General features: G+C 35.9%; 1 protein-coding gene across 1 annotated transcript in view; it reads right to left on the bottom strand.

Annotated features, from left to right (window-relative positions):
- Positions 1 to 27,164, bottom strand: part of dpr20 (defective proboscis extension response 20) — a 297,312-nt gene that overhangs the window by 19,083 nt on the left and 251,065 nt on the right. The window contains exons 4-6 of the mRNA XM_073986375.1: positions 23,655 to 23,769; positions 8,685 to 8,907; positions 8,388 to 8,565 (exon numbers count right to left, since the gene is read on the bottom strand). Coding sequence (XP_073842476.1) covers positions 8,388 to 8,565; positions 8,685 to 8,907; positions 23,655 to 23,769 — 516 coding nt within the window. The remainder of the gene's footprint in view (positions 1 to 8,387; positions 8,566 to 8,684; positions 8,908 to 23,654; positions 23,770 to 27,164) is intronic.

Here is a 27,164-nt window from a genome sequence, read left to right as displayed (position 1 = left end):
TTCTGGAGCTTTTGGACCATTATCTCAGGAAGAATTGATTTATTCCGTATTTATTCCGTTGTAAATGAGGCCGGTAGAACAACCTACTGAAAAAAGATTCAAAACGATGCGAGAGCAGCTCTTAAACTTCACTTTGTCCGCATTTTGTGTGGGAGGTACCCGAAGGAGTGGACCGATATAGTCCATATTCCAACCTGATACATGACTGGATGAAAAAAAAGGATGTGCAAAGTCTGTACCAATCAGAAACTCCTCGCGAGAATTATCTTGCGGATTTGCCATTTTGGTTGTCCGTCCGTATACCCAACGAGTTTGTGGTGAAAAAAGTAGAATACATGCACAGTTTATACAGTTGGACACTAAGCCCACCTGATTGTTATGTTTGTTGTAAAAAACATAATTGTGATTTAAAATACAAAGAAACTCAAATCACAATAATATAAAATCTATAATTTGGTTGTGTATTTTTTATACCGGGCTAATTCGGTCAAGTGTTTATGAAGTAAATAAAACTAATTTATTTCATTTTATACTCAACGTTTCGTTGGGTTAATTCCAACTTCTTCAGGAGCCTTTATTGAAAATCCTGTGACAAAAACATGTAATTTATTTCCAAATCCTATTCTGAGTTTAGTTTAGTTATTACTTACAATTAGTTTCCTTTCATATTTCATGCAAATTTTTTGCTTATTATAAAAAAACTGGACTTCACAACACAGAATTTGTATAAATATAAAAATAATCACGAAAAAATGTAAAAAATATATTGCAAAAAATAATAAACTTAAACTAAATCACAGAACCGTAGTTTTCAAATTATTGCAACCGAATATTGATGTTTTGTGTTGTCTTTATCTTCTTTTGTATTGATCGAATTATGCATCCTCTCCTGTATACGTAAACTCTCCAGAGTGTATCTTTTGTTTTCTATTTTCTCTTTGTCGAGTATTTTGACATTTTGAAAGTCGGCAACATGTCAAAATGTCAAAATACTCGACAAAGAGAAAATAGAAAACAAAAGATACACTCTGGAGAGTTTACGTATACAGGAGAGGATGCATAATTCGATCAATACAAAAGAAGATAAAGACAACACAAAACATCAATATTCGGTTGCAATAATTTGAAAACTACGGTTCTGTGATTTAGTTTAAGTTTATTATTTTTTGCAATATATTTTTTACATTTTTTCGTGATTATTTTTATATTTATACAAATTCTGTGTTGTGAAGTCCAGTTTTTTTATAATAAGCAAAAAATTTGCATGAAATATGAAAGGAAACTAATTGTAAGTAATAACTAAACTAAACTCAGAATAGGATTTGGAAATAAATTACATGTTTTTGTCACAGGATTTTCAATAAAGGCTCCTGAAGAAGTTGGAATTAACCCAACGAAACGTTGAGTATAAAATGAAATAAATTAGTTTTATTTACTTCATAAACACTTGACCGAATTAGCCCGGTATATAAAAAATACACAACCAAAGTATAAACAACGACACGGTCATACAAAATATAAATAAAATCTATAATGTTTGTTGTCAAAAGTTGTTAACAGAACTCTGAATGGCCGACCTTCTATAGGCCTTGAATACATGTATTCTTATGAATACTTCCGAAATAAGTCGAGCGTCAAGTTATAAGAATATAAGGTGAAGTAAATACTTCAACAAATACACTCAACAACAGCCACAAAGAAATTTTGTTTGTTTGTAATGTTAGTGTCATCTGTATATGTTGTAGATGTAACTGAAAGATATTCCTTATATGCATTTGTTATATACATTTACTGTATTAACACACTTTTTTCTTTGAATTATTGCACCCGTTCATTTGTAAATTTTTATATTATTAGCTCCTAAAAAGCCTTTAAGGCGCTGGGGCAATATCTACGTATTTTAAATATCTCTAATGAATTGTATTAAATAAAATTGAAAAAAAAAACAAAACAAGCAAATGTCTATAAATTATTAGAATTTAAAAATCTAATTTTTTCACATTTGATTGACTATTTTGAAAAATGCTTAAACAGTTCAAGTTTTTCACTAGAAAAATCATCATTTCAAAAACTGAAAAGCCAATTGATAATTCCCTGCAGGCTGTCGGTGCGTTTTGTAAACATTTCTCTCTGTATAGAAAGGTAATGATGAAGTTAAGCCAATGGGGGAGTACTCCAGACTTAAGCAATTATATGATTGAATCTTCAACTAAAACAAAACAAACAAAAAACAGCGAAGGCACGCGCAAAAGGGTCAAGCTTTTATATTCTACTCCATGCAATATTCTAAACTTATGTGGATAATTTAGAAATAGAAGATTTTGTTTTCTTCTGATAGATCACACCTTCAGCTACTTTCGCAATTTTTTTTAAACATATTGCACAGTGTTCTGTTAAGTGGCCGCCTACGAACACTGTTTTTACTAAAGCAGTTTGCGGTGCCCACTGCACACTGGTCCCAACCTGCGACAAAAATCAAAAAATCAATGTCAGCAAATCTATGCGACAATTCAGCAAATTTTCTCTAAACATTTTATATTTTAATATTCCAGCACTGTTTTTGTAATTTATAACGGTATTTAACAAAACAAGACAGAAGAATTTGAAATTTACGTATGATCTCTTAAAAACTTTAATAACATCAGTAAGGTTGTGACTTCTTACAAGGCAAGTAACTCAACATTGAAATGATAAAATTATTTTTTTCGAAATGGAAGTTTTAGTACAAGTCTTTCTAATTACTTTTACATAAAAATGTGTACACATTATTCCCATAAAATGGGCTGGAAATCACATATTTTATAATAATTTTTTTGTGGATTTTTTCCCAAGTTCTAAAAATTGAAGTAGAGTTTTACTAACTTCGCCATATTTCGCCACTCCCCAAATTTGTTGAAGAATGTTCGAAATAGTGTCAAGTTTACAAAAAATTTGGTTCCAGCTGCATATATTTGCATTTCCGTGTGTGACATTAAAAATACTGACGATGCCTCTGGTCGTTTCAGTGAATATGCCGTATTACTATATTCTCAGTTTCTTCTTTGTTTTGTGTTTTAATTGTTTGTTTTGGTTTTTTTCCTTAAAGATTTAGACATTTTTGTTTTGGGATCTACTTATGAGTGTATTATTTTACATCTGTATGTTTTTGATATACATATGTATGATGTTACATATAATATGAAAAACAAGTAAAAATGTAAAGTTCGGTCGCACAGAATTTTATTATGAAATATTCTGACCTCAAATGGAATAATTTGTTTCCTTTCCCATCCACGATACCAGTCGGAGACGTTTATTGACCAGTAAGAACTCCAAATAGCAAATTACAACCAATTCGAACCGAAAATGTAGATAAAACCCTCAAAATAACTGAAATAGAAAGGTACCGTAATATGAGGGCTATACCGAAACCTGGACCTAAGACCATAATTTTTGGAGCAGAAGGTTTCTGACCATTGGGAACCCCAAATGACAAATTACAACCAATTCGGGCCGAAAATGTTGATAAAATCTTCAAAATACCAGAAATCGGGATGTATCGTAATATGAGAGCTATACCGAAACCTGGACCTAAGACAACAATTTTTGGTGTAGAAGGTTTCTGACCATTGGGAATCCCAAATAACAAAGTGCAGCCAATTAGGGCCGAAAATGTAGATAAAAGCTTCAAAATACCTGAAATCGGGTGATACCGTTACATGGGGGCTACAAGAAAAACTGAACCCATATTGATGATTTTTTGGGTAAAGTATTTTTGACTTATTTTTAGCATATACTGAAAGAAATCAGATTGATCCGACGATTATAAACATTTTTGTCGCACCTTCCCATACAAGTGGGACCACTGTGCACTGTAGCTCGAAAACGAATAAACCGATCAGTATGTGTTTTTGTGGGATCATGAAAAACCTAACGTGTTGCAATTGTTTGACACTTGAAAGATATGCGAAAATCCGATGTCTAGGGATGTGTTTCTACATAAGATTACATAAAATCTTAATTATAAAGTGATTCGGTGAAAAACTTCACGCACAAAATGATTTTAAAAATTGAATTTATCAGAATTATGGACAATTTTTTGAAGTCACTGTAAACAGATTTATAATTGAAAATAAACTTTAGTGCCATATGAAACTGACATAACATTTGTTTCTCACTAATTTTGTTTAATTTTGAGAATCATAAAAATGTTGTAAAAGCCTTTTTCAAAGATATAATTTTTGAAAAAAAAAATCAGAATTTGTTCAAAGTTGTTTTGCGTGACCTTGTTTAATACCCTAGACAGATGCCAGCGTTAATTTGCATTAACTGCCTTAAAGCGGGGTACACACGATCAGTTTTGACTGTCGATTTTTCGGAAATATCGATAAATGTCAAACTGTCCAGCAACCACAAATTATTTTGTGTTTGCCTGATGACTGACAAAAATGAACGGCGACACTGGCAAGCAACCGATTATTTGAGCAAAACTGATCGTGTGTACCCCACTTAATTGAAATTAATGCGTGCATTATCCACATTCTTAATGCACAAAATCGAACTGAATTTAAACTGAATTTGGGTATTTCAATATGGCAATACGGTAAAAGAGAGATAGAACTCATGTAAGAAAGAGAGCATATTCATGTTCTGAGACACAAGACACAATGTACACTGCAAACAACAGCAAATCAGTTGTTTACCAGCAATCAGATGTTTCGTAAATGCAGAAACTGTCGTCAGGATAAAATTAAATGCAGAACTTAAGCAAATTATCGCTGCCGTCTGTCTAGGGTATAATATTTGAATGGAATAAACGTTATTTTAGTTATTAGTAGGCTTAGGTTTATTCATTCGTGCAACAGAAAATAATTTTCATTTCATACATTTTTTTCAAAAAAAAAAAAAAATTTTTTCAATGGAATGAATGTTATTTTAGTGATTAATAGGAAAAAGTTCATTCATTCGTGCCACAGGAATTCTTTTTTGAGAAACAAGTGCCGAAATGTCATAACCCTAATGCACACCCGCCTTATACGCTATAGGTCGTGGGTTCGATTCCCCGGCCATGCAGCATCAAAAATTTCTACGGTGGCAAAATACCTCTCAGTAATGTTGGCGACATTTCCTGAGTATTTCAGCCATGTAAAACTTCGCTTCAAGGGATGTCTTAAGACACACCCTTCGGACTCGGCGGTAAATAGTAGGTCACATATCATTGAGCTAATATGAATTGGGGTGCACTCATTGATGTGAGAGAAGTCTCTCTTTTCTCCACTGGGATGTTTGTGAAACAATTATGTACGCAACATTTGGTGGAGAAAAATTTAATGACTGCAGGGAACCTCAAATTAAAGGTAGTTTCCTCAAAAATTTAGCTAAAATCCTCAAAATACTTAAAATCTGGAGGTACTGTTATATCGGTTCTACCGATTTGGTCCATAATATTTTATCCAAAATTGAATCAAGTTGGACCATGGGTCATATCGGGCAACTCCTCCTGATATACCCCCCTAAAAGTTGAAAATTTTGGTGCGTATAACTCTCGATGGGAGTAACCGGCTCTGTCCAAACTTTGCACATCGCAATATTTCTTTCAGACATAAATCAGGTTATATTTTTCGCAAAAGTGCAGGTGGAGGACATGTCTTGTATCGTTTTGAACATTTTTTAAAGCAGTGAAATGTATTGTGTGCAAGTCCACATTTCTTGAAATGCACACATACATATGTTCCCATAAACATCCAAGAAGTGATCAAGAAGACTTCTCTCATTGAGTGCACTCTAATTTTAATTAGTTTAAGGATATGGGTACGAGTCCCGAGTCCGAATGGCGTGTCTTAAGACACCATGTAATACTCTGGAAGACTGCAAGTGATGAACACGCAATCCAATCTCCGACAGCCTCTGCCAAACCGAGCCAACAAGTCTACTTCCCTTTGCCAAGGGCATGAGACAACTGCAGCGAGAACGAATTACAAAAACATGAAACATGGCAAATAATCAATATTCTTAATTAGAATAAAATTTAGAGTTGTGTAGTTCCGGAACGAACTAGGAACAAGGAAATATTGGAACTATATCCGACTCTTGTATTTATATAGTTCCTTTAGTTCATATAGTTCCAGCCGTAAATATAATTTCTTTCATTTGTATAATTCATTTTCCTAATTGAATTCCACACTCAATTCGATCTTTCACGTTCGGTTTCTTCATCATTCAGATGCCGCCAAATTGTTAAATAATAAAAAAGATGAAAACAAAAAAAAGAGAAAGGTTCGTTAAACTACTTCACTCTCGGAACTATTTGAAAAAAAAGAAATAAAAAGAATGACGAAAGAGAAAGATTCATTGAACTACGAGGGTGGTTCGGAAACTTCTTAGCCTATCAATGAAAGAGAATAGTTAGTTTTCCAAAAATATTTTTATTTTTCAATATAATCTCCTGAAACTTCAATACACTTAGTCCAACGCTTTTCTAGCAATTCTATCCCTTGATTAAAATAGTTTTCCTCAAGGTTTTCAAAATAGTGGTTTGCAACTGTAATTGCATCTTCATTTGAGGTAAAACGTTTGCCAGCAAGGAATTTTTTTAGATTTGTCAACAAGTAAAATTCACTGGGAGCTAAATCAGGAGAATAAGGTGGGTGGTCAAGCAACTCGTACTTTAATTCGTTGATTTTAGCCATTGTTAAAACACTCTTGTGCGCTGGTGCGTTGTCTTGATGAAAAATTATTTTTTTGTGTTGTAAGCCAGGACGTTTTTCTCGAATTTGTACATTTAATTGATCCAAAAGGTTGCAATAGTACTCTGAATTTATAGATTTACCCTTTTGCAGATAGTCAATCAATAAAATACCTTTGAAGTCCCAAAAAACCGTTGCTATAACCTTACCAGCCGATTGAATTGTTTTTGCCTTCTTTGGGGCACTTCCTCCAGCTTCAGTCCATTGTTTGGATTGTTATTTTGTCTCTGGAGTATAGTGGTGGATCCATGTCTCATCAACAGTTATGAAATGACGCTTAAAATCCATTTTATTTCGCTTAAAACGATCCAAACAAGCTTGAGAAATGTTCATTCTTATGCGTTTTTGATCGACTGTTAAAAAATGCGGCACCCATCTTGCAGAAAGCTTTTTCATCTGTAGTTCTTCATGCAAAATTAATTGGACTCGATCATTTGAGATGCCCATGATATTAGCAATTTCACGCACTTTTATTCGTCGATCATTTAATACTATATCATGCACATTGGCTACAATTTCTGTTGTTGTTGCTGTTATTGGACGTCCACTACGTGGTTCATCTTCAATGCTTGTACGACCACGTTTAAATTCAGCAACCCAACTTTTTACTGTCGCATATGAAGGAACACTTTCACCTAGCACATTCACCATATCATTATGAATTTCTTGTCCCGATAAACCTTTTTTATGTTAATATTTAATGACAGCACGCATTTCTAATTTTTCCATTGTAAAAAAATTGCGGATGCGTCTTTTTTGAACACCTGTTTCTATATGAAGGAGTTGTCAGATCGAAACAAAATTTAACATGTGTTCATAACAGAGATGTAAGTTTCCAAAACACTTAACTTTTTTCTGTTTATACCGCGCTTTTTGTGCTAGGCTAAGAAGTTTCCGAACTGCCCTCGTATATCGGTCTCGGAACTATTTGGAACGAAGTAAATAGAAAGAACGATGAAAGAGAAATATTCATTGAACTATATCGTTCTCGGATCTATATGGATCTATGGAACTATATTAAGAAACTAGTTCCTTTTGGGAAAAGGAACTAGAAAGATCTATCCGCCTCAGGAACTAGATTGCCCAACTCTAATAATTCTATATCGATCTAACCATGTCCGTCTGTTGTTTGCCTGGCAATAATTGTTCTAGAACCCTTTAGTTTTGCACCCGAGTGTATTTTTCCATAGACAGGTCAGGTTAAAAAATGGGCTATAACGGTCCGCGTTTTAGTATAGCCTCATATTTTAAAGAATTTTTGCTGCATTTTTTGTTCGAACTAGCTGTTATTTCTCATTTAAGGTTCCCAGTGGTCAGAAAACATCTCCACCAAAAATGTTCAAAATAGATCCATGTTTTGGTATAGTCCCATATAATGGTACATCAGCATTTTAGGTACATTTTCTTCGAACTACCTGAAATTTTACATTTAAGGTTCCCTAGTGATCACAAAACTTCTCCACCAAAAATTGTGAACATAGGTCAATTTTTTTGGTATAGCTCCCCACAACGGTACCCACCGATTTGAGCTATTTTGAAGATATGATCTACATTTTCTTGACCGCAATAAACTCAACACTCTTCACTAAAAATTGACAATATAGGTCAATGTTTTGGTATAGCTTTCATATAGTTATTTGTTCAGGATATCAGGCAACTTACCTTATGCCACCTCTGGTCACATCATAGTTTAAAATATCTTCACTGTGTTTCCAAAATACAACAGATGTCGACATGGCAACGTTCCGAACAACACAGGATAGCTGCAATGTTGAATCCTGTTCATAGTATTTCTCCTGCAATGGATCACCGAATTCATCCACTATCATGACTTTGGGTGCTAAACGAAAAACAAAATGAAATGCAAGACAACAATGCAACGTTTAATTTTTATCCGGATTATCTGACATTTAACTATCTATCGATTTTATGGTATTCAACCAAACACCGGACACTTACCATTTACATGCAGATTTATTTGTATCACACGTGGCGGATGTGTTGATATTTGACATTCGTAGGTAGCCTCGTCATCTTTCTTAACGTTGATAATCTTTAAACGCCAATTATTGGGATATTGGAATTCCATTTTGTATCGTTTATCACCAGTGTAAGTGTTTAGACCAACTGTAAGCAGATCCAATGCATTTTCACCGCCAGGATTGCGACGCACCCACGAGACCTGTGACAATTAGGAAAATACATACATACATATCCATACATACAACAGAAGACAACAACATCAATTCAAAACGTTTGAAGAAGAAATCTATCTATTTTACGATGACACTTATTTTCCTTTGTTTAACAGCTTGAAGGAAAACGATTAAAGTTTGCAACATTGAAAATGTGTTCGCATTCTTTATTAGCTGAGAGGGAAAACGGCAGGAACCATTTTGACCATATCATGCAGAAGTGGCAACCAAGTCAAAGTGCAATGAAGTATATAAAGGGCTTATTTTGGTCGTTAAGGAAATTCGCAATATTATCAGGAAACGGAAGTTTTAACCGACTGCCAACAACACCAGCAGCAGTAGCAGCTATTCTTAAATATTTTACATAGCTGCATAATGTATGCAGAATTAAGATTCACAGTGGTTTTAGGTGCACAGTTAATGTTATATGTTATTAAAACTCTGAGACTTATGGCTAAAGAGGGTGAGTATAAACCCTTTGATACGATCAAAACTGGTCCCCCTTCGAAATATTGGTCTAAGATCTCAAAATGTTAAGCGGATGATGTTGAGAAACTCACATATTAAAAACCAAATTTCCTTCAAAATTCCATTTAAAAATATAAAAAAGTATTGCGAGCACATCTACGATTTTTGGTATAGAGGTTAAGGAAAAAATCTGGTTTAAAATCTGTTCGCGTTCACAAAATTGGCCCATGCGCACAATAGTTATTGCGGCTTTTATTCTCTTATAAAGGAAACATATTTAAAAATGTCTTATTTGTTGTATTGAGAAAATGTATGCATACATCGGTAACAGCATTTGATATCCATCCGTAGATGCACCATAATATCTAAAATTTGTTTTTATTTTCGCGGAAAGTAAAAAAAAAAATAAAAAATAAATCTGGTAAATTATACTACCTCAGAGTCCGTATGAACCTCTGAAACATAAAAAATATGAAACCAAAATTATAGAGCTTAGGTGTATAATATGAATATTACAACAACAACAAAAGAGAAAAAACTTATTGTTGGAATATTGTTGCAAATATAATTTATGGTCTGATTAGAAAAGTTAGAAAAAAACAAGTAAAAAAGTATCAGTCGGCTTTTTCGACAGATATATACCCTCAGCCTGTGTATATTGAAACGATTTTTTCCCAAAATAGGTATTTAGGCGTTTGAACCAACAAGAATGTTGATTAGGATTAAAGACCAAAAGTTTTGTGGAGGAGATACTAAAAGGAATGGATCGACATTGACCGTTATGGAAGTGGATCTCCAGCCACAACATATGGTGCCATAGGGGGTTTTTACACTCTTCGGGCTGTTTGCTCAAGAAGTATGGATTTGCCCCTAAACAAACTTTTACCATCGTAATTGAGGCAGCGAATGCAAGTTGCTTCAACAAAAATCAAAGTGATTCGATATCAGGTCTTAAAGTGAATTTATCCGAAACTTTGCGTGGGAGGTACCGGATGGAGTGGACAAATATAGTCCATATTTGAACCTGATCTATATCTAGTAGATATATTAGGATGTGTAAAGTATAGACCAATTCGTCCACTCCCTTCAAGAGTTACCGTACGAAAAATTTTTCCAAAAATTTTTGAACTTTTGTGTGGGAGGTACCTGAAGGAGTGCACCGATATGGCTTATCTTCAAACTTAAACTATGTTTGGACAAAATATTACTATGGCCAAACTTTGGACCGAATCTGCAGATCCGTTCGAGAGTTATCTTGCCCTCCAACCACCTCACACGGTGTCATAGGGGTTTTTTGCAACTTTCGGGCTATTTTCTCAGGAAGTATGGACTTGCCCCTGATGAAACTTTTACCATCGTAAGGAGGGCAGTTAATACAAGTTGCTAAAACAAAAATCAAAGCGATGCAAGTGATGGCCCTAAACTGAACTTTTCCGAAATTTTGTGTGGGAGGTACCGGAAGGAGTGGATCGATATAGCCCATCTTCGAACTTAAACTAAGTTTGGGTAAAATGCTACGAAAGCCAAAATTTAAACCGAATCGGTTTATCCGTTCGAGAGTTATCATGCGCTCCAGCCAGCCAAACAGACAGACAGACAGACGGACGGACATTGCTCAATCGACTCCAAATTGTCTGAAACACATTTCGTCCAAACATACTTGGGATCTAAAACCATTATTTCGATGAGGCACAGTTTGCCCGTATGAAAGTGTATATACCCTCGTTAGCATAAATGCTGAGGGTATAAATACTTGGGAGTTCTTCAACTATTTCGCTAAAATCACATACAATAATTAATTTATTCTACCACAACTTTATCAAAAAACAAGTGAGAAAAGGCTATAGTCGGTACGGGGCCGACTATGTGATACCCTACACCACTACCTCTGTGAATAATCTTTTCACTCCAAAACATTTCTTTTATGGAGATACGAAAGTTTTCACCTATCTGGCCCTTAAAGCAAATGGCTTAAGGTGAACTGAACCAAAATAAATAATATTTAATTTTATATTTGACTACTGTCGACATCACCAACATCAATAGGCTTCTATCTCTGTGAGAAATTTTCATGATGATCCGATCAAAATTCCGACCTGTAGTGTGATTGCAGAAAAAGTGGAAAAAGGGATGCATTAACGACTATTGCGATATCTCTATTATTTGACTACCTACGCCAACATACTTTGCATAATTTTAAAGATGGGATTTTCTACTTTCTTAGTCAGGCTTTGCTTTTAGAAGGTTCTATAAGCGACTATTGCGATATCTTCGTTGTTTGACCACCTACGATAACCTACGTTACATCATTGTAAAGGTCATAGTTTCTACTTTCATTGCCAGGTTTTTGTATACCCCTTATAGACGCTGATATATTTGCTTTGGAATAAAATGTTGACTTTTTCTCCAAATAAAGTTTTTGCTCATTCCGACCCCTAAATATTATCCGACCATCAGCAAAATCAATAGGCTTCTTCCACTGTGAGACCCTCATTAATCCTCGAAATTTCGTGACGATCCAATCAAAATTGGGACCTGTAGCGTGATTTCAAAAAAAATTGAAAAATGGGATGAATTATCGACTATTGCGATATATCCGTTATTTGGTCACTTACGACGACCTAGTTTGCATCATTGTAAAGATGGGATCTTCTACTTTCATAGTCAGGCTTTGCTTTTAGAAGGTCCCCAACCAAAAGTGTGATATCCGTCATTATTATTAAAATCGCAAAAATGAGAAGTTGGGTTTTATTAGCGGCGATATCTTCGTTGTTAGACCACCTACGACAACCTACGTTACATTGTTGTAAAGGTGATATTTTATATATATTGACTTTTTCTCCAAATAAAGTTTTTGCCCATTCCGACCCCTAAATATTATTCGACCCTCACCAAAATCAATAGGCTTCTTCCTCTTTGAGATCCCCATTAACTCTCAAAATTTTGTGACGATCCGATCAAAATTGCGGCCTGTAGCGTGATTTCCAAAAAATGGAAAAAGGGGATGTATTATCGAATATTGCGATATCGCCGCTATTTGGTCACCTACGCTGACCTAGTTTGCATCATTGTAAAGGTGGAATAATCTACGTTCATAGTCAGGCTTTGCTTTTGGAAAGTCCCCAGCCAAAGCTGTGATAGTCGTCATTATAACTAAAATCGCAAACATGAAAATTTGGGGTTTATCTGCGACTATTGTGATATCTTCGTTGTTTGATCACCTACAAGAACCTACTTTACATCGTTAGAAAGGTGATATTTTCTACTTTCATTATCAGGTTTTGCTTTTGGTATACTCCATATAGTAGCTGAGATACTCGCTTTGGAAAAAAACGTTGTCTTTTTATCCACATAAGTTTTTTGCCCATTCCGACCCCTAAATATTATCCGACCATCACCAAAATCAATAGGCTTCTTCCCCTCTGGGACCCCCATCAACACCCAAAATTTCGTGACGATCCGATCAAAATTGCGACCTGTAGCGTGATTACAAGGTTTAGATGGACGGACGGACAGACGGACGGACGGACGGACTGACGGACGGACACACATAGCCAGATCGACTCAGCTCGTCGAGGCATTAATTTTGATATATATAAGTATGGGTCTACGACCATTATTTCGATGCGTTACAAACTTTTTGGCCAAAACCAACTTATAATACCCTCCCCACATAGTGGTGTAGGGTATAATATGTGTTACAATCACGAAAGCGTACTTGCTTACTTCGATAAGTTATTAGGTTAGGAAATAAGAGTAATATTGAAATTACAGTCATTCAAAACAAGCAAAAAAGTCTCAGTCGGCTTTGCCGACCGATACATACCCTCAGCCAATGTGAAGTGAAATTTTCACCTTCGGACAGATCGAATGTATTAAAGGTCTCTTCAAAATTGTGTCGCCCTTTTTGGACATTTGAATTGCCGACAAAAATGTGGATTAGGAATTAACTGCACTAAGACACAAATGTTGAACCTTTGTCGGGGAGGTACCCTTAGGGAGGAACGATATGGGCCATCTTTGAAGTTAAACTAAATTTTGACAAAATATTAGGAGATCCAAAGTTTGGACCAAATTGGTTGCCCCTTTCAAGTGATATCGTCCTATCATTTTAGTGACATTTTTTAAATATTGGGGAGAAGTACCGGAAGTTGTGGACCGGTATTGCCCCATGAAACTAAGTTTGGATATAATATGACGAAGACCAAATGTTGGACCAAACCGGTTGAACAGTTCGAGAGTTATCGTGCTCTCCGACCGCCATATATGGTGGCATAGGGGTTTTTTACACCTTTCGGGCTGTTTTCCCAAGAAATGTGGACTTGCCCCTGAAATAACATTTACCGTCGTAGTGGAGGTAGAGAATGCAAATCGCTTCAACAAAAATCAAAGTGATTCGAGAGCAGGTCTTAAAGTGAACTTATCCGAAAAATTTTGTGTGAGAGGTACTAGAAGGAATAGACAAATATAGTCCATATTCGAACCTGATCTATATCTGGTAGATATATTAGGATGTGCAAAGAATGGATTACATCGGTCACTCCCTTCAAGAGTTATTGTGCGCACAATTTTTCCGAACATTTTTGAACTTTTGTGGGGGAGGTACCTGAAGGAGTGGACTGATATGGCTTATCTTCGAATTTAAACTATGTTTGGATAAAATATTACGAAGGCAAAATTTTGGACCAAAGTGAACTTATCCGTTCGAGAGTTATCTTGCGCTCCAACCTCTACATATGCTGTCATAGGGGCCTTTTGCAACTTTCAGGCTATTTTCTCAGGAAGTATGGACTTGCCCCTGATGAAACTTGTACCGTCGTATAGGGGACAGTGAATACAAGATGTTACAACAAAAACCAAGGCGATTCGAAAGCAGGTCCTAAACTGAACTTTTCCGACATTTTGTGTGGGAGGTACTCGAAGGAGTTTACCGATTGAGTCCATATTGGAACCTTATCTAAATCTGGTAGAAATTTCATAATGTGCAAAGTATGCATCAAATCGGTTACTCTCTTCACGAGTTATGGTACGCACAAATTTTCCGAACATTTTCGAACTTTTGTGGGGGAGGTACCGGAAGGAGTGGACCGATATAATCCATCTTTGAACTTGAACTAAGTTTGGACAAAATATTACGAAAGCCAAATCGCGTATAAAAAATTATGTTTATGTAATAATGTTTAAAGGAAATCGCGGTTTAGTCGCGAAATTGTGAAAACATATTTTTGGTGATTTTCTTCCGGCTTTAAAATGTCATCGTCAATTTTTAGCTGTTGCAGTGGATATATCGGAAAGTCATACACTAGCATCATGTTGCACATGGAGTATTCTGTAATTCTTTCTTTGGGCATAGGTCTATAAAATGTGAGGTTAAGCCAGAAATCGGAAGGGAACATAAAAAAAACATGTTAGCTTCATTTCATTTTTCCCATTGATGCCAACACAGATTCCACGCAAATTAAACACTTCATTTTAAAGAATTTCACTCATGCTATATAGAATATGTTAACAGTTCTCAAATTGGATTCATCGATTGTAAAACATTTTTGGTTTTTACCATATATTCGTTCATATACATTTTTAGTTATTTGGTTCTAGTTTCTCTATTTCCAGGTTCAAAAATTCTGCAACCTAGACTGGCTGCGTCCATAAAGAATCGGGAGACAGGCAAGTGGGTTTAGCTATGCAGTTTAACATATTATGTATGTAACGTATTGTGCGTGCCAGTCCACATGCAGGACGTGTCTTGCGTACGAATTGAGGCGGTTGCGATATATGATAGGTGGTCCCCTAGTACGGCAATCAAACAATACCTTTTAACTGCCAGTATAAAAGCCTGTCTGATAGGGTCGTTAATCTCTCTCTCTCATGAAAATCTCTTCTAACGAGCCTTTGCGGGGAAAGCTTTTCCACAAAATTGTTGCAGGGATGCTCATAGCGATAACACCAGAACAGGTAACTGCATCGTCAGCATCTTGTTATGCTGATCAACCACTAAAACCTTCCCTCTTCCTGAAGATGATCCACTCATATCATAAAGAGAACACCGTTGCATTCCTTTGGGCGGCATTCTGGCTTCCACTGCATAGCGGAAACATTTGCATATCACACTGATTCCGCATAGTTTACCACTGACCGGCCTATTTCTTTGTAAGATGTCAACAAAGTTTCTTCGTCAGCCCCCAAATACTGCCGGCCAGCGACTTGAGAACGATTGTCCCACTTCTGATCTCGTCGCAAATAAATGTGGATTGGGCGTATGACTTAAATATGATTCCGAATTTTACACCCAATATCTTTGGCTAGTTCGTGGCTAGTTCGTGGTTACCCTGCGAGTCGAATTTTTTACAATTTGTTAGGATTTACAGGCCCGCACAAAGCACAAGCGGATAGCGACGAATTAAGGCACTGTTTCAAATATTTTAACATATGATATTCAAAAGTAAGTTTTAATAAGAATTTTACAGATGAACACGTTTATAACGAACGCCGGATATAACGAACAAATTTTCTTTTTCCTACCCCCTATTCTCATTTTACCTATTTTATTCGTTCTAACCTAATGATCCGCCAAAAGATTTTTATAAACATTGATATGTTTAAAATATTGATTCGGGAAGAGATCTTTATAAATATTATTTTTTTTAAAAGGACCAAATAAATCACGCATTCATGATCCCTAGTTCGAACGTCTTACGGCTATAATTAACAAAAATGTTGACCATAGCACGTCTGAACATTTTTACAACACATGGTGTATATTTCTTTAAAGAAAATAACTTTTTAGTTCAAATCGGATGCTTTTTTGTGTTTAATATTTCCTTCACCAAACAAAAAAAAATATTTCTTCTGCAAGGAAGGCACCTTCAAAAATGTAATATAACTCAAAAAACGCAAAAATCGTACCTTGGTAATTATGTAGTTGATTTAGGACTCTTTGCTTTATCTTCCCGGTGGCAGAATTTCAGACAAAGTTGGACAATTTTGTAAAAGTCTATAAAATAAAACTTTAATTCTGTAGAAAAATTAGGTTATTTCCTATATGACGATTTTTTTCTCCTGTAACAAACATTTTAAAGAAAATTATTTCTTAAAGCAGAAAGTACACGCCGCCATCATTCCACTGAATGTCGTATCTACGTATTTGATTATTACCAAACTCTTACAAATTGCGTTTAAATCCTGCTCTGAGTTTTAATCTTTTTTAAAATTTTTTATTTAGTCTTCGAAATTTCGATTTTAGCTGCGAATTACACCGCGAGTTTTAGATATTTTTGAAAACAAATTGCACATCTATAGATTTTGACATGTTCTTTCTTCGAATCAAATTAGAAAACTTGCTTTATTAAAAGTGCAAAAATCGACTTTTTGCCTAAAAACCTGTCCAAATTACCTATAGTGCATTGATGTAAAATGTCTCTATCACGTTGTTTTCAGCACATTTTTCATCCAAAATACCGCTGAAACTACATGAAGTAAGCATTTTAGAGTTTCAGAATGTTCTGAAGAATTGCTAAGAACTTTATTTAGAAGATTTCTGCAAAAGGTTACTTGGTTCAACTCCCAATAGTTTAGTTGATACTGACCAGAATTTCACAATTTTGTAAAATTGTCTATATTTGATCGATTTTGAGGCCCTAGATGGAGTTTTTCTTATGTAGTCTGTTCAAAAGATAAGTTGTACTAGACAACAAAGCCAAATTCCTAATCGTTTCTGAGATAAAGGCCCGATAAATCCAAAAAGCCGTAGTGCTAGACCGGTATAGATGAGGCCATAAAATCCGAAATGGATCTGTCAGTAAAAAACCCTACTGCCGTTTTTGTAGTCTGAATATGTACTTTTAAAAAATCCATACTAGAAGTTGTTTGCATTTTCAGTGTTCATAGTGTATTCTAAGTCAGCTATGTAGATATTTTTCTATCACTTATGTCATCAACGATAGCACTCGATGTCATTTATTTCCGAACTGCAAAAAAACGACTGGCGCACACACAAATTGTATTGTTGATTATCCAAAGTTTCAAACACGGCTGTGTAGTCCTTTGCATGATTTCGTGTTTCGGATGACATCTGCAACATCGTTCATAGTAAATTGTGGTGGTACCCCTTTTGTTAACTCTTATACACTCCAAGGGGGCTCTATGAATTACCGGTTTAATAAACACGCACACCTCTTCGAATCTGCCACTCTGTTAATAGTAATAGCCGTTCTATAATCCTTCTTTGTCAAATTTTAGAGTGGTTGCCCACAATTTACTCAATCCTACACTAATGTTGCATTGCTTCAGGTGGTCTAGCCACTTTTTTGCTTATACTTACCTATTAACCTGTTGACTTCAAGAGTAAGTTCCATAACTCTTGGGCATTGAGGTTCAGTACACTGAAAAAATGCGTTGTATGAATGAACGGGTTTCATTGATTATTTTTCATTGATGCTATGAAACGTTCCATTAATATAATGAAATGTTTCATTCATGCAATGAAACTTTACGTTATTTAAAATTTAATGATTTTTTGGTTTCATTGTATAAACGAAACGAATTTCATTGATGCAATGAAACTTTTAATTTCTATAAATTTAAGAAAAATAAGTATGTTTTGAATTCAAACTAAATAGAATGGACTAAAAACAATAGTACGCAAACATCTTTTTAAAAAAATGGCGGAAAATGTATATATTAGATGTGTTTGGTTTGCTTTAAAAATTAATGCAACAGTTTCATTAAATAAATGAAAGAGTTTCATTAGATAAATGAAAGAGTTTCATTAAATAAATGAAACATTTTTGAAATTCCTTTTTGCGTTTTGTATTCCTTGTAAATCTGTTAAGTTATGAAATTTGTCTTCTAATTATTTTGTCTTTATTAAACAAATAAAATTTCTGACAATTATAAAACGAACACATTTATATATTAGCTACATACATATGTATAGAATCACATACATAAATATGTATGCATGAATATTTGCCAAAACTAGAAGAAACGTCATCAACTGTACAAAAATTCGCTACTATCGCCGATTGGCGTTGCTATACATAAATATTCATCCACATTAAAAAGAATGCTCTTCTCAGTTCTTTGTTATTGTTTGTATTGTCGTTCATTGAATTCCATTTGTGGTTGTGTGTGAGTATTTAACAAGCAGAAAAAACACGTGTTGGCAAAACAACCACCGCTTTTTTAGATACATCAAACAATGTTCAAGAACATTGTTTTAGTTTGCGCTAAACCACAGTCAAGTGTGGATGAAAAAATAATTATTTTACGTCTGGTGTTTTCAACTTTAAAAACTGTGATGTGTTTAACATAAAAAGAAAATGTAAATACTATTTTTTAGGTGTTCAGTTGTTCTTTTAAGTGAAATTTCATTCATATGTTCCTTGTAATGAAATCATTCAATAGAAAATCTAAAGGTGAATGGAATGGTGGAGAAACTGTTACCATTGGCCAACGAAGCACCTCTTAATTAGAAAAAGAAAATGTTGTATAGTTTTCTGCCCAACGGCGAAAGTTAAAGGTAAAATAATGTTTAAAAAAAAAACCAGATAAATTACTAAAAATTGTTTTATAGTTTTCTATTTTGCTTACAGATGACAACGCTCAAAAGGATAATTAACTTCGCTGAAAGTAAGTATGAAGTGTTTAATAATATAAAATGAAAATTCAAATATTGGTTAAATTATTTTTTGTAGTTTTTATGTTTTCGTTTATTTACTTTTTTAATTTTCAATTATAGTTGCAATGGAGATAAAAAAATAGAAAATCCAATGATCAGTGTAATTACGGAGACTGTCCGTGGCCAATGAAGCACTACTCTCTTAAGAAAAAAATGCTGTATCCTAACATCGTGGACGTACACAGGGGATGACTCAGCGGCAAAACTTGGAGGTAAGTTATTGTTTAGAAAACCAGACAATTTGCTAGCAATTTGTTTATTGTTTCAATTTTACTTACAGATGACAACGCCCAATACTATCATTAATGTGCTTAATACCTGAGGTATTAAATATGATTTGTTGTATTAGTTGTCAAAACTAATTGCAATAAAATGAAATAAACATATTTAGCATTGACTTCATATGAAATGTTATGAACATGAATGAAATCCTACGTTGTATCAATGAAATTTGTCATTGATTTTGAGCCAACGTAAGGCTTCATTGCATAAATGAAGAAGTGTCACTACAACAATGAAAGTATTTCATTGCATTAATGAAAAAGTTTCATTGCATTAACGGAAAAGTTTCATTGCATGAATGAAGGAGTTTCATTTCATTAATGAAAAAGTTTCATTGCATCAATGAAGAAGTTTCATTGCATGAATGAAGGAGTTTCATTGCATTAATGAAAAAGTTGCATTGCATTAACGAAAAAGTTTCATTGCATAAATGAACGAGTTTCATTGCATTAATGAACAATTTCGTTAATTTTACTTCAATGAAACCAAAGAAACTTTTTTCATTTATTCAATGAAGCTCTACGTTGGCTCAAAATCAATGACAAATTTCATTGATACAACGTAGGATTTCATTAACATTACGTAGCTTTTTCTTTCAGTGTACGACGTAGGTCATAACTTTCAATTTCTAATCCCGTCGTCTCTGTTGCAAAATTTGGTCTAATTTAGGGTACTCGAGCAGCAGGTATGAAGCAATCGGCTGCGATGGTGTCACGTGAAAATTATCTCAGCTTCCCAAGAATCTCAGAAAGTGTGCAACTCCCTGAAGCGGTAATTGGTAAATTCTCTGAACCATTGCCAATCAGTTTTTCCATGCCCATCACCTCCACTTTTTGTACAATCTTTTCGCGAAACATTGTAACCATCGCAACGTTGCAAGCTAAAGATGACAATAAGTTTTGTCTCCTGGATCGCAACTATCGCAACGGCTTATAAAGTCCACAATTTCGCTGATTTTGTTGCGGAGACCGTTGCAATTGAATGATGAACGATGCAGTTGCGGGGCGCTGAACAAGAAGTGTGTAAAATACTACGTTTGTTGTTATTAGACAGACTTAGGAGGTGTTGCTCAGCAAGCAGCAAGGCTAAGAATAGAGCAGTAACGAATAGCCTGCATTAAATTGTGTTGTAGGTAATAGGTACCAAGTAAACAGGTGGCTTTTCCATATAAAAGGGCCAAAAGAATTAGAAGAGGGATCAGTCGAAGCATCAGCAGAACCCAAGTAACACTTGTCTCACAGGTAAGTAAATTTGTGAAAATGGAATACAGAGCAACCCTTGAGGTGTACGCAACCTTTGGGCTACTTGTCGTGTTCGCAATTCTTGGGTTACTCGTGTTTGAGGTATTAGTAACTCTTGGTTAACTCGTCCTTTGTATTCGTAACCCTTGGGTTACTCGTGTTTAAGCCCTTGAAGTGTTCTCAATCCTTCGGATGGATTATCGGGTCCCAGCTCTTGAGGTGCTCGAAATCTTTTGGTTCCTCGTGTTCCAGCCCTTGGGTTACTCGTGCTTTAGACCTTGAGGTGTTTATAACCATTGGGTTCCTCGTGTCCCAACCGTTGAGGTGTTCGTAATCATTGCGTTCCCAGCCCTTGAGGTGTTCACAATGTTTGGGTTACTCGTTGAGGTGTTAGCAATCATTAGGTTCCTCGTGCACCGGACCTTCGCAAGCCTTAGGTTTCCCATGTCCTATACTTTGATAAACATCGCGTCAGAACCTTGTTGTACCAGATTTGACCCTTGAGGTGTCCTTACCCGAGTTAGGTTTAATCAACGCCATATATAACGCCATGTATATCTGACCCGCTTTAGGGTCAGCCAAGTCATCCCACGTAGCGTGAGAACCAGTAAGAGTCTTTCGGTGAAGTTTACCAAGTCACTCCGGTAGAATGGTAAGGAGAGGAATACCTTGTTGAACTTGGTCAGTAGTGGAATTCTGTAACTCAAAAAATGTGTTGCAGAATTTGGCTACAGAGCGTCGAGAGCCCAGCCGCGCGGGGTTCTGCCCAATCATTAACAAATTCCACGAATTTGTATTCGTGTCGTTTTTAATCCAGCTAAGTAGCCAGTCGTAGGTGGTGGGGCTGCCAACTATCGTTGAAACGACGCTTCCTTGAATTTGTGAATTGTTGTGTAAGCCCCAAATGGAGGAATCAAGTGTAATTCGGCATTTCAAGTTCTTTATGAAACTGAAGTCCCCTTATCAGTGCCGCCAGAAGTTTTGGGGCGCTTATCTTGACAATTGCGGATGTTCCGATGAAATGTGAACCTTTGCAAATGTACGAGTATGGGATATTTCCAGTCCAGTTCTACGGGCAAACCTTTAGATGTGGGGCCTACAAAAGATCAGTAAGAAAGACTACTTTTCAGTAAACTTAATAGATTTACATTATTGTGATTTGAATTTCCATAACATCCAAATCCCAATAATAAATGTTGACACAATATTCGTAATAAGTTGGACTTTCTGATCCAACTATTGTTTCTATCTATTGTATCTATCTATTGTTTCAGTGGGTGCCACTGTGGGACACTGGTAAGCATCGATTCACAGGAAAGGAAAAATGTTCTTTCCATATCCTGAGCACACTATCTGTATCAGTTACCAAATTACCTTGCTGGTCTCTACAGGAGGATGTGCGTGTACCAAAGCAATCAGTTTAATGTTTCACTCTTTGGTAGAATTTTCTTCCTTCATTCTTTTCCTGCGGAAAATACATTTCTCCACTCTCCTTTTTTCCCGATACCACTCTCGGGCGCTACGCGTTGCTACTGATTGTAGAGTAGCCCTATATGCCGCATTTTTCTCTTCGGTAGCAGCACGACCCTCCTGTTCATATCATGGTTTCCTTGGTGGAGGTCTCTGGTATCCAAGTATGGATTTTGCGACTATTTGCATGGAGTGGGCAATAATTTGCCATTGTGCTGATATGTTATCGGGACGAGGAGTGCTTTCATAAAGCAATTGGGCCAGTTGAGTGGAATATGCTGGGGCTGTCTGTTGTGTTTGGAGCTTACTGATGCCCAACTTCCGTGTTGTGTCTGTTCGTGCTTTATTTGGAACGTTTAGACCGGTACGTACTTTTGCTGCAACAAGGTAGTGGTCCGAGTCTATGTGTGCTCCTCGGAACGATCGTACATCCAACACGCTCGATGAATGTCTTCCATCTATCACAACTTGATCAATTTGATTTCTTGTTCTTTGATCCGGAGACAGCCAGGTGCCCTTAGGAATGTCGGCCTCATTCCATTGTCAGATGTTTCACTATGGAGACTGAATTTCCCGACTATTGGGCCAAAGATATTCTCCTTTCCTATTTTGGCATTAAAATCGCCTAGAATAATTTTTATGTCATGGGTAGGACAACAGTCATATGTTTCTTCTAGGCGCTCGTAAAATATATCTTTGGTCTGTTCGTCTTTGTCTTCGGTTGGAGCATGAGCGCAGATAAAGCTAATGTTGAAGAATTTTGATTTTATCGAATACAACGATTGTGATGGCTGCGCCATGTCATAAAAATGAGTGATGATGAACTCTCTCAAAGACGTATAAATACGGCCGCATGGAGGTTCACGCAGATCTGGAAGGACAAAGCTTCGCTGGAGCGAATAAGTGAAACGAGACATCAGATTGGGAAAATACAGCAGCGAGCAAGGAGGATTGGAGATCTTTTCTTAGTTAGGCTTATGGAACAAATGTTTTGTAAAAAGCCAGCTAAGTAAGTAAGTATTTTAAATCGGGATGCACTTTTTGATATGAGAGAAGCCTCCCTTGTCCCTTCGGGGATGTTTGTGGAAACATTAGTATGTATTATTTTAGCTCAGTTAAAATTTTTACCCCATCTTATACTATTCTCTTAATTACCCATATTCTGCTGGGAAAAGTGAATTTCTGACCTTAATCAATCGACCACTGTTTCAACCCAACTTGAAACGACAAAGTTTCTTTTATGGCCAACAGCTTTAACCGTTTTTGTAGATGAATTAAATGGAAATTATAAACAAGACAAAAAAATACACTTTGGTTTTACGATACAAGGATGCCTCCTCCTTAAGCATTTCTTATTACTATACTCAAAGACAACTTTGCAGTTTCAACTGCTGCTGCTTAAAGTTTGCAGTTTACAGTTACCACTCAAGAAAAACAACCCACTCAAAGTTTCACTTTATTCTATCTACACCCAAGCCAAGTGAATATTGTTTATGGGCAACTATTTTTTCGAGTAATACAATTTTACCCTGGCCTGTTCAATGTTCTTTCTACAGTTTTGTTGTATTGAATTGGCCCGGTATGCTATACTTACAGTCTTATCTTGGAGCAAGGATATTCTGCAATTTAAGTGTATGCTACTGCCAGCTTGTACTGTCATATTTGTTGGTTTTCCCACCAGCTGCACATCCTCGAAGTGTGGTCCATATCTGTAAGAAATAGAAAATGAAGAAAGAAAACAAACTTTGAGACACAAGGCGAAAAGTTAGTAGTTGCCAGGTTTAAAGAGTGTGACATATATTGGCCTTCATACAATAACATTTTACATGACGATGATGAGGATGAGAACGACGACAATGCAAAAAAAAAAAACAAAAACAAGAAGAAAAAGTAGGGACTCAGTTCCACACAAAAAACAACGACCATAAATGTTTGGTGCAATAAAACCAAAAAAAGAAATGCTTAAAACTTTGCTTTTTTGGCTTTGCATTTTAATAAACTAGCTTATCAGCGCATGCAACTGTATCCTGTTGGTGGTTTGTCATTCTGTTCAGTACTTGCAGCTGAAATTCATAAAGAAAACAAGATCAGGTAAATTTTGCGCATTTTGTTTTGCCTTGAAATGTTGTTCTTTTCATTTTTGCTTGCAATTTGGATACGCAGTATGTCTTTGTTTTCAGATAAAACCCAGCGAGCAGTTAATTGTTGCCAGCGCCAGGGCTAGTTATGATAAGTGCCGTTTAAACCGAAACGAATATTTAATTTCAAATAGCCTTAGGACTTTTGAACTTTGAATAAGATTGCTTTTAATTGGAAAAAGTGGTAATTAAATTCATGCATTTCTATAGGTTCATAAAGTTTTCCCCTTTCTTTGGGGGGAGGTGTGAAAACAAGGCATTCATTATGTTAAAAAATAATTGTGTAGGTCAGTTTAAAGCCTTTCCCCGCCGTACATAGATAAGTACTTTAAATTGGAAGAAATCGGTGCAAGGATACCAAGAAGATGCTGGATCCTTGATTTCATTAAATGCATATATCATTATGAATCATTTTCAAGTGAAATAATGTGTGCTAAAATCTTTGGAAGCTATGAGTTCAGGATTTCAATTGAGTAAAGTCCGTTTTGGTTTGAAAGTTTGTAACATATAAAAATAATAGCATTAGACTCAGCTTTGTTAACCAAGTTTTTATTACATTCTGTGAATGAATTATCTTAAATTAAGTATAGGAAGCTATTTCCCAGTTGGCCAACAATAATCAATATAGATTTCGGAAAATGTCCAGCACCACAATATCACTACACGCCATATCCACACATATCAGTCGAAATCTAAAGCAAAACATACCTTACGCCATAACAGTCATGGTGGCTTTTGACTTATCGAAGGCCTTCGATAACGTCAACTATGTCAAAATGTTCGAGGATATATAGAAAACTTCCCCAAAGCCGTGATTGAAACGTTCGATAATCACTTATTTGTCGGGAAGCCAGTCGTTTATGGAATTCAGACTGAAACAGGGAGTTCTCCAAGTAGGGGTGATGTCTTCTGAAATGCTACTTCCATCACACGTAGAGAAAAAATATGATTGATCCAACAATATTCGAAGAGCAAAATATGTATTGTAAAGATATTGTTAAATTCCGTGTGTAGTCTTGTGACTTCAACAATCGTTTTTGTCAATTACAACAATTATTTTTGTCACTGGACAATATTATTCTTTTTTTCGACTATTTTATTCTCTTCCCCTCGGTATTCGATGCCGCGATGAAAAAACAATATGGTGAGTTTAGTTTATACGTCAGAATGGCTTTATCCTTTTTTTGTATGTACCCCAGCCAACAATGAGATTCTTGTTTTTTATACCCTCCACCATAGTATGGAGGGTATATTAAGTTTGTCATTCCGTTTGTAACACATCGAACTAATCATTTGCGACCATATAAAGTATATATATTCTTGATCAGGATAAAATTCTAAGACGATCTAGCCATGTCCGTCTGTCCGTCTGTCCGTCCGTCTGTCCGTCTGTTGTAATCACTCTAGCGTCCGCAATAATTGAGATAGAGTGCTGAAATTTTGCACCCGAGGGTCTTTTTTCCATAGGCAGGTCAAGTTCGAAGATGGGCTATATCGGTCCACTCTTTGGTATAGCCCCCATACAACGGTACCTCCGGATTTGAGGTATTTTGACGTTCTTCGCCACATTTGCAGACCGAATTAGCTATAATTTGGCATTTAGGGTTCCTAGTGATCAGCAAACTTATACCTTAAAGGATATGGGCATATGTTCATGTTTTGGTATAGTCCCCATATAACGGTACCTCCCGATTTTCGGTATTTTGAGAATTTTAGCCACAATTTTTAACCGAACTATCTGCAAATTGACATTTGAGGTTCTCAGTGGTCATGAAACATCTCCACGAAACATCGTCAACATAGGTCCATGTTTTGGTATAGCCCCCATATATCGGTACCTCCCGATTTTCGGTATTTTGAGAATTTTAGCTACAATTTTTAACCGAACTAGCTGTAATATGCCATTTGAGGTTCTCAGTGGTCATGAAATATCTCCACCAAACATCGTCAACATAGGTCCATGTTTTGGTATAGGCCCCATATAAGGGTACCTCCCGATTTTCGGTATTTTGAGAATTTTAGCTACAATCTTTAACCGAACTAGCTGTAATATGCCATTTGAGGTTCTCAGTGGTCATGAAATATCTCCACCAAACATCGTCAACATAGGTCCATGTTTTGGTATAGCCCCCATATAAGGGTACCTCCCGATTTTCGGTATTTTGAGCATTTTAGTTACAATTTTTAACCGAACTGTAATTTGTCATTTGAGGTTCTCAGTGGTCATTAAACATCCCCACCAAACATCGTAAACTTAGGTCCATGTTTTGGTATAGCCCCCATATAACGGTAACTCCCAATTTTCGGTATTTTGAGAATTTCGGTATTTTGCAGAATTTTAGCTGCAATTTTTAACCGAACTAGCTGTAATGATCCGTATTTTGAGAATTTTAGCTACAATTTTGTCTATTCAAAAATAATCGTCAATATAGGTCCATGTTTTGGTATATCCCCCCATATAACTGTACCTCCCGATTTTCGGGAATTTTCAGTGGTCACGAAATTTCTTCATTAAAATTCGATAACATGGGTCCATTTTTGAGGGTCTACATTGTTTTGATGAAACAACCCTCACTTTCACTCTTGAAGTTCCCTGCAGCTATAAAACTTTTCCGCCAAAAAATTTAAAAATAGGTTGACTCTTTGATATAGCCCCGTATATGGTACCTTTCACCTCGCTGAACACATTTTTTTTAGATTAGATTAGATAACACTGTGCAACAAAATGGAGGTGAAAGTCTGGGGCACGGAAAATTCCTCTTAGGGAAGAAAGGCCCTGGTGGGTATATTTTGAACCCCGAAGGACAGATCCGCCGTGATTCGAACTTCCGCGTTATGGCGTGATGAAATTTTTATTAGAGACCCTCTGGGCCATCAGGAATTAGCGTTATATCTTTGTTCACTGTTGCTTAAGTGCTCTACAAAAACAACAAACAACGATATAATGCTAATTGATGATGGCTTAC

Source organism: Musca autumnalis, unplaced genomic scaffold (assembly GCF_047663935.1).
Source record: "Musca autumnalis isolate F117 unplaced genomic scaffold, ASM4766393v1 scaffold_4, whole genome shotgun sequence".
NCBI classification, from domain to species: Eukaryota; Metazoa; Arthropoda; class Insecta; order Diptera; family Muscidae; genus Musca; species Musca autumnalis.
The sequence above is the reverse complement of the archived record's forward strand: the minus strand, read 5'-3'. Positions and strand labels throughout refer to the sequence as shown.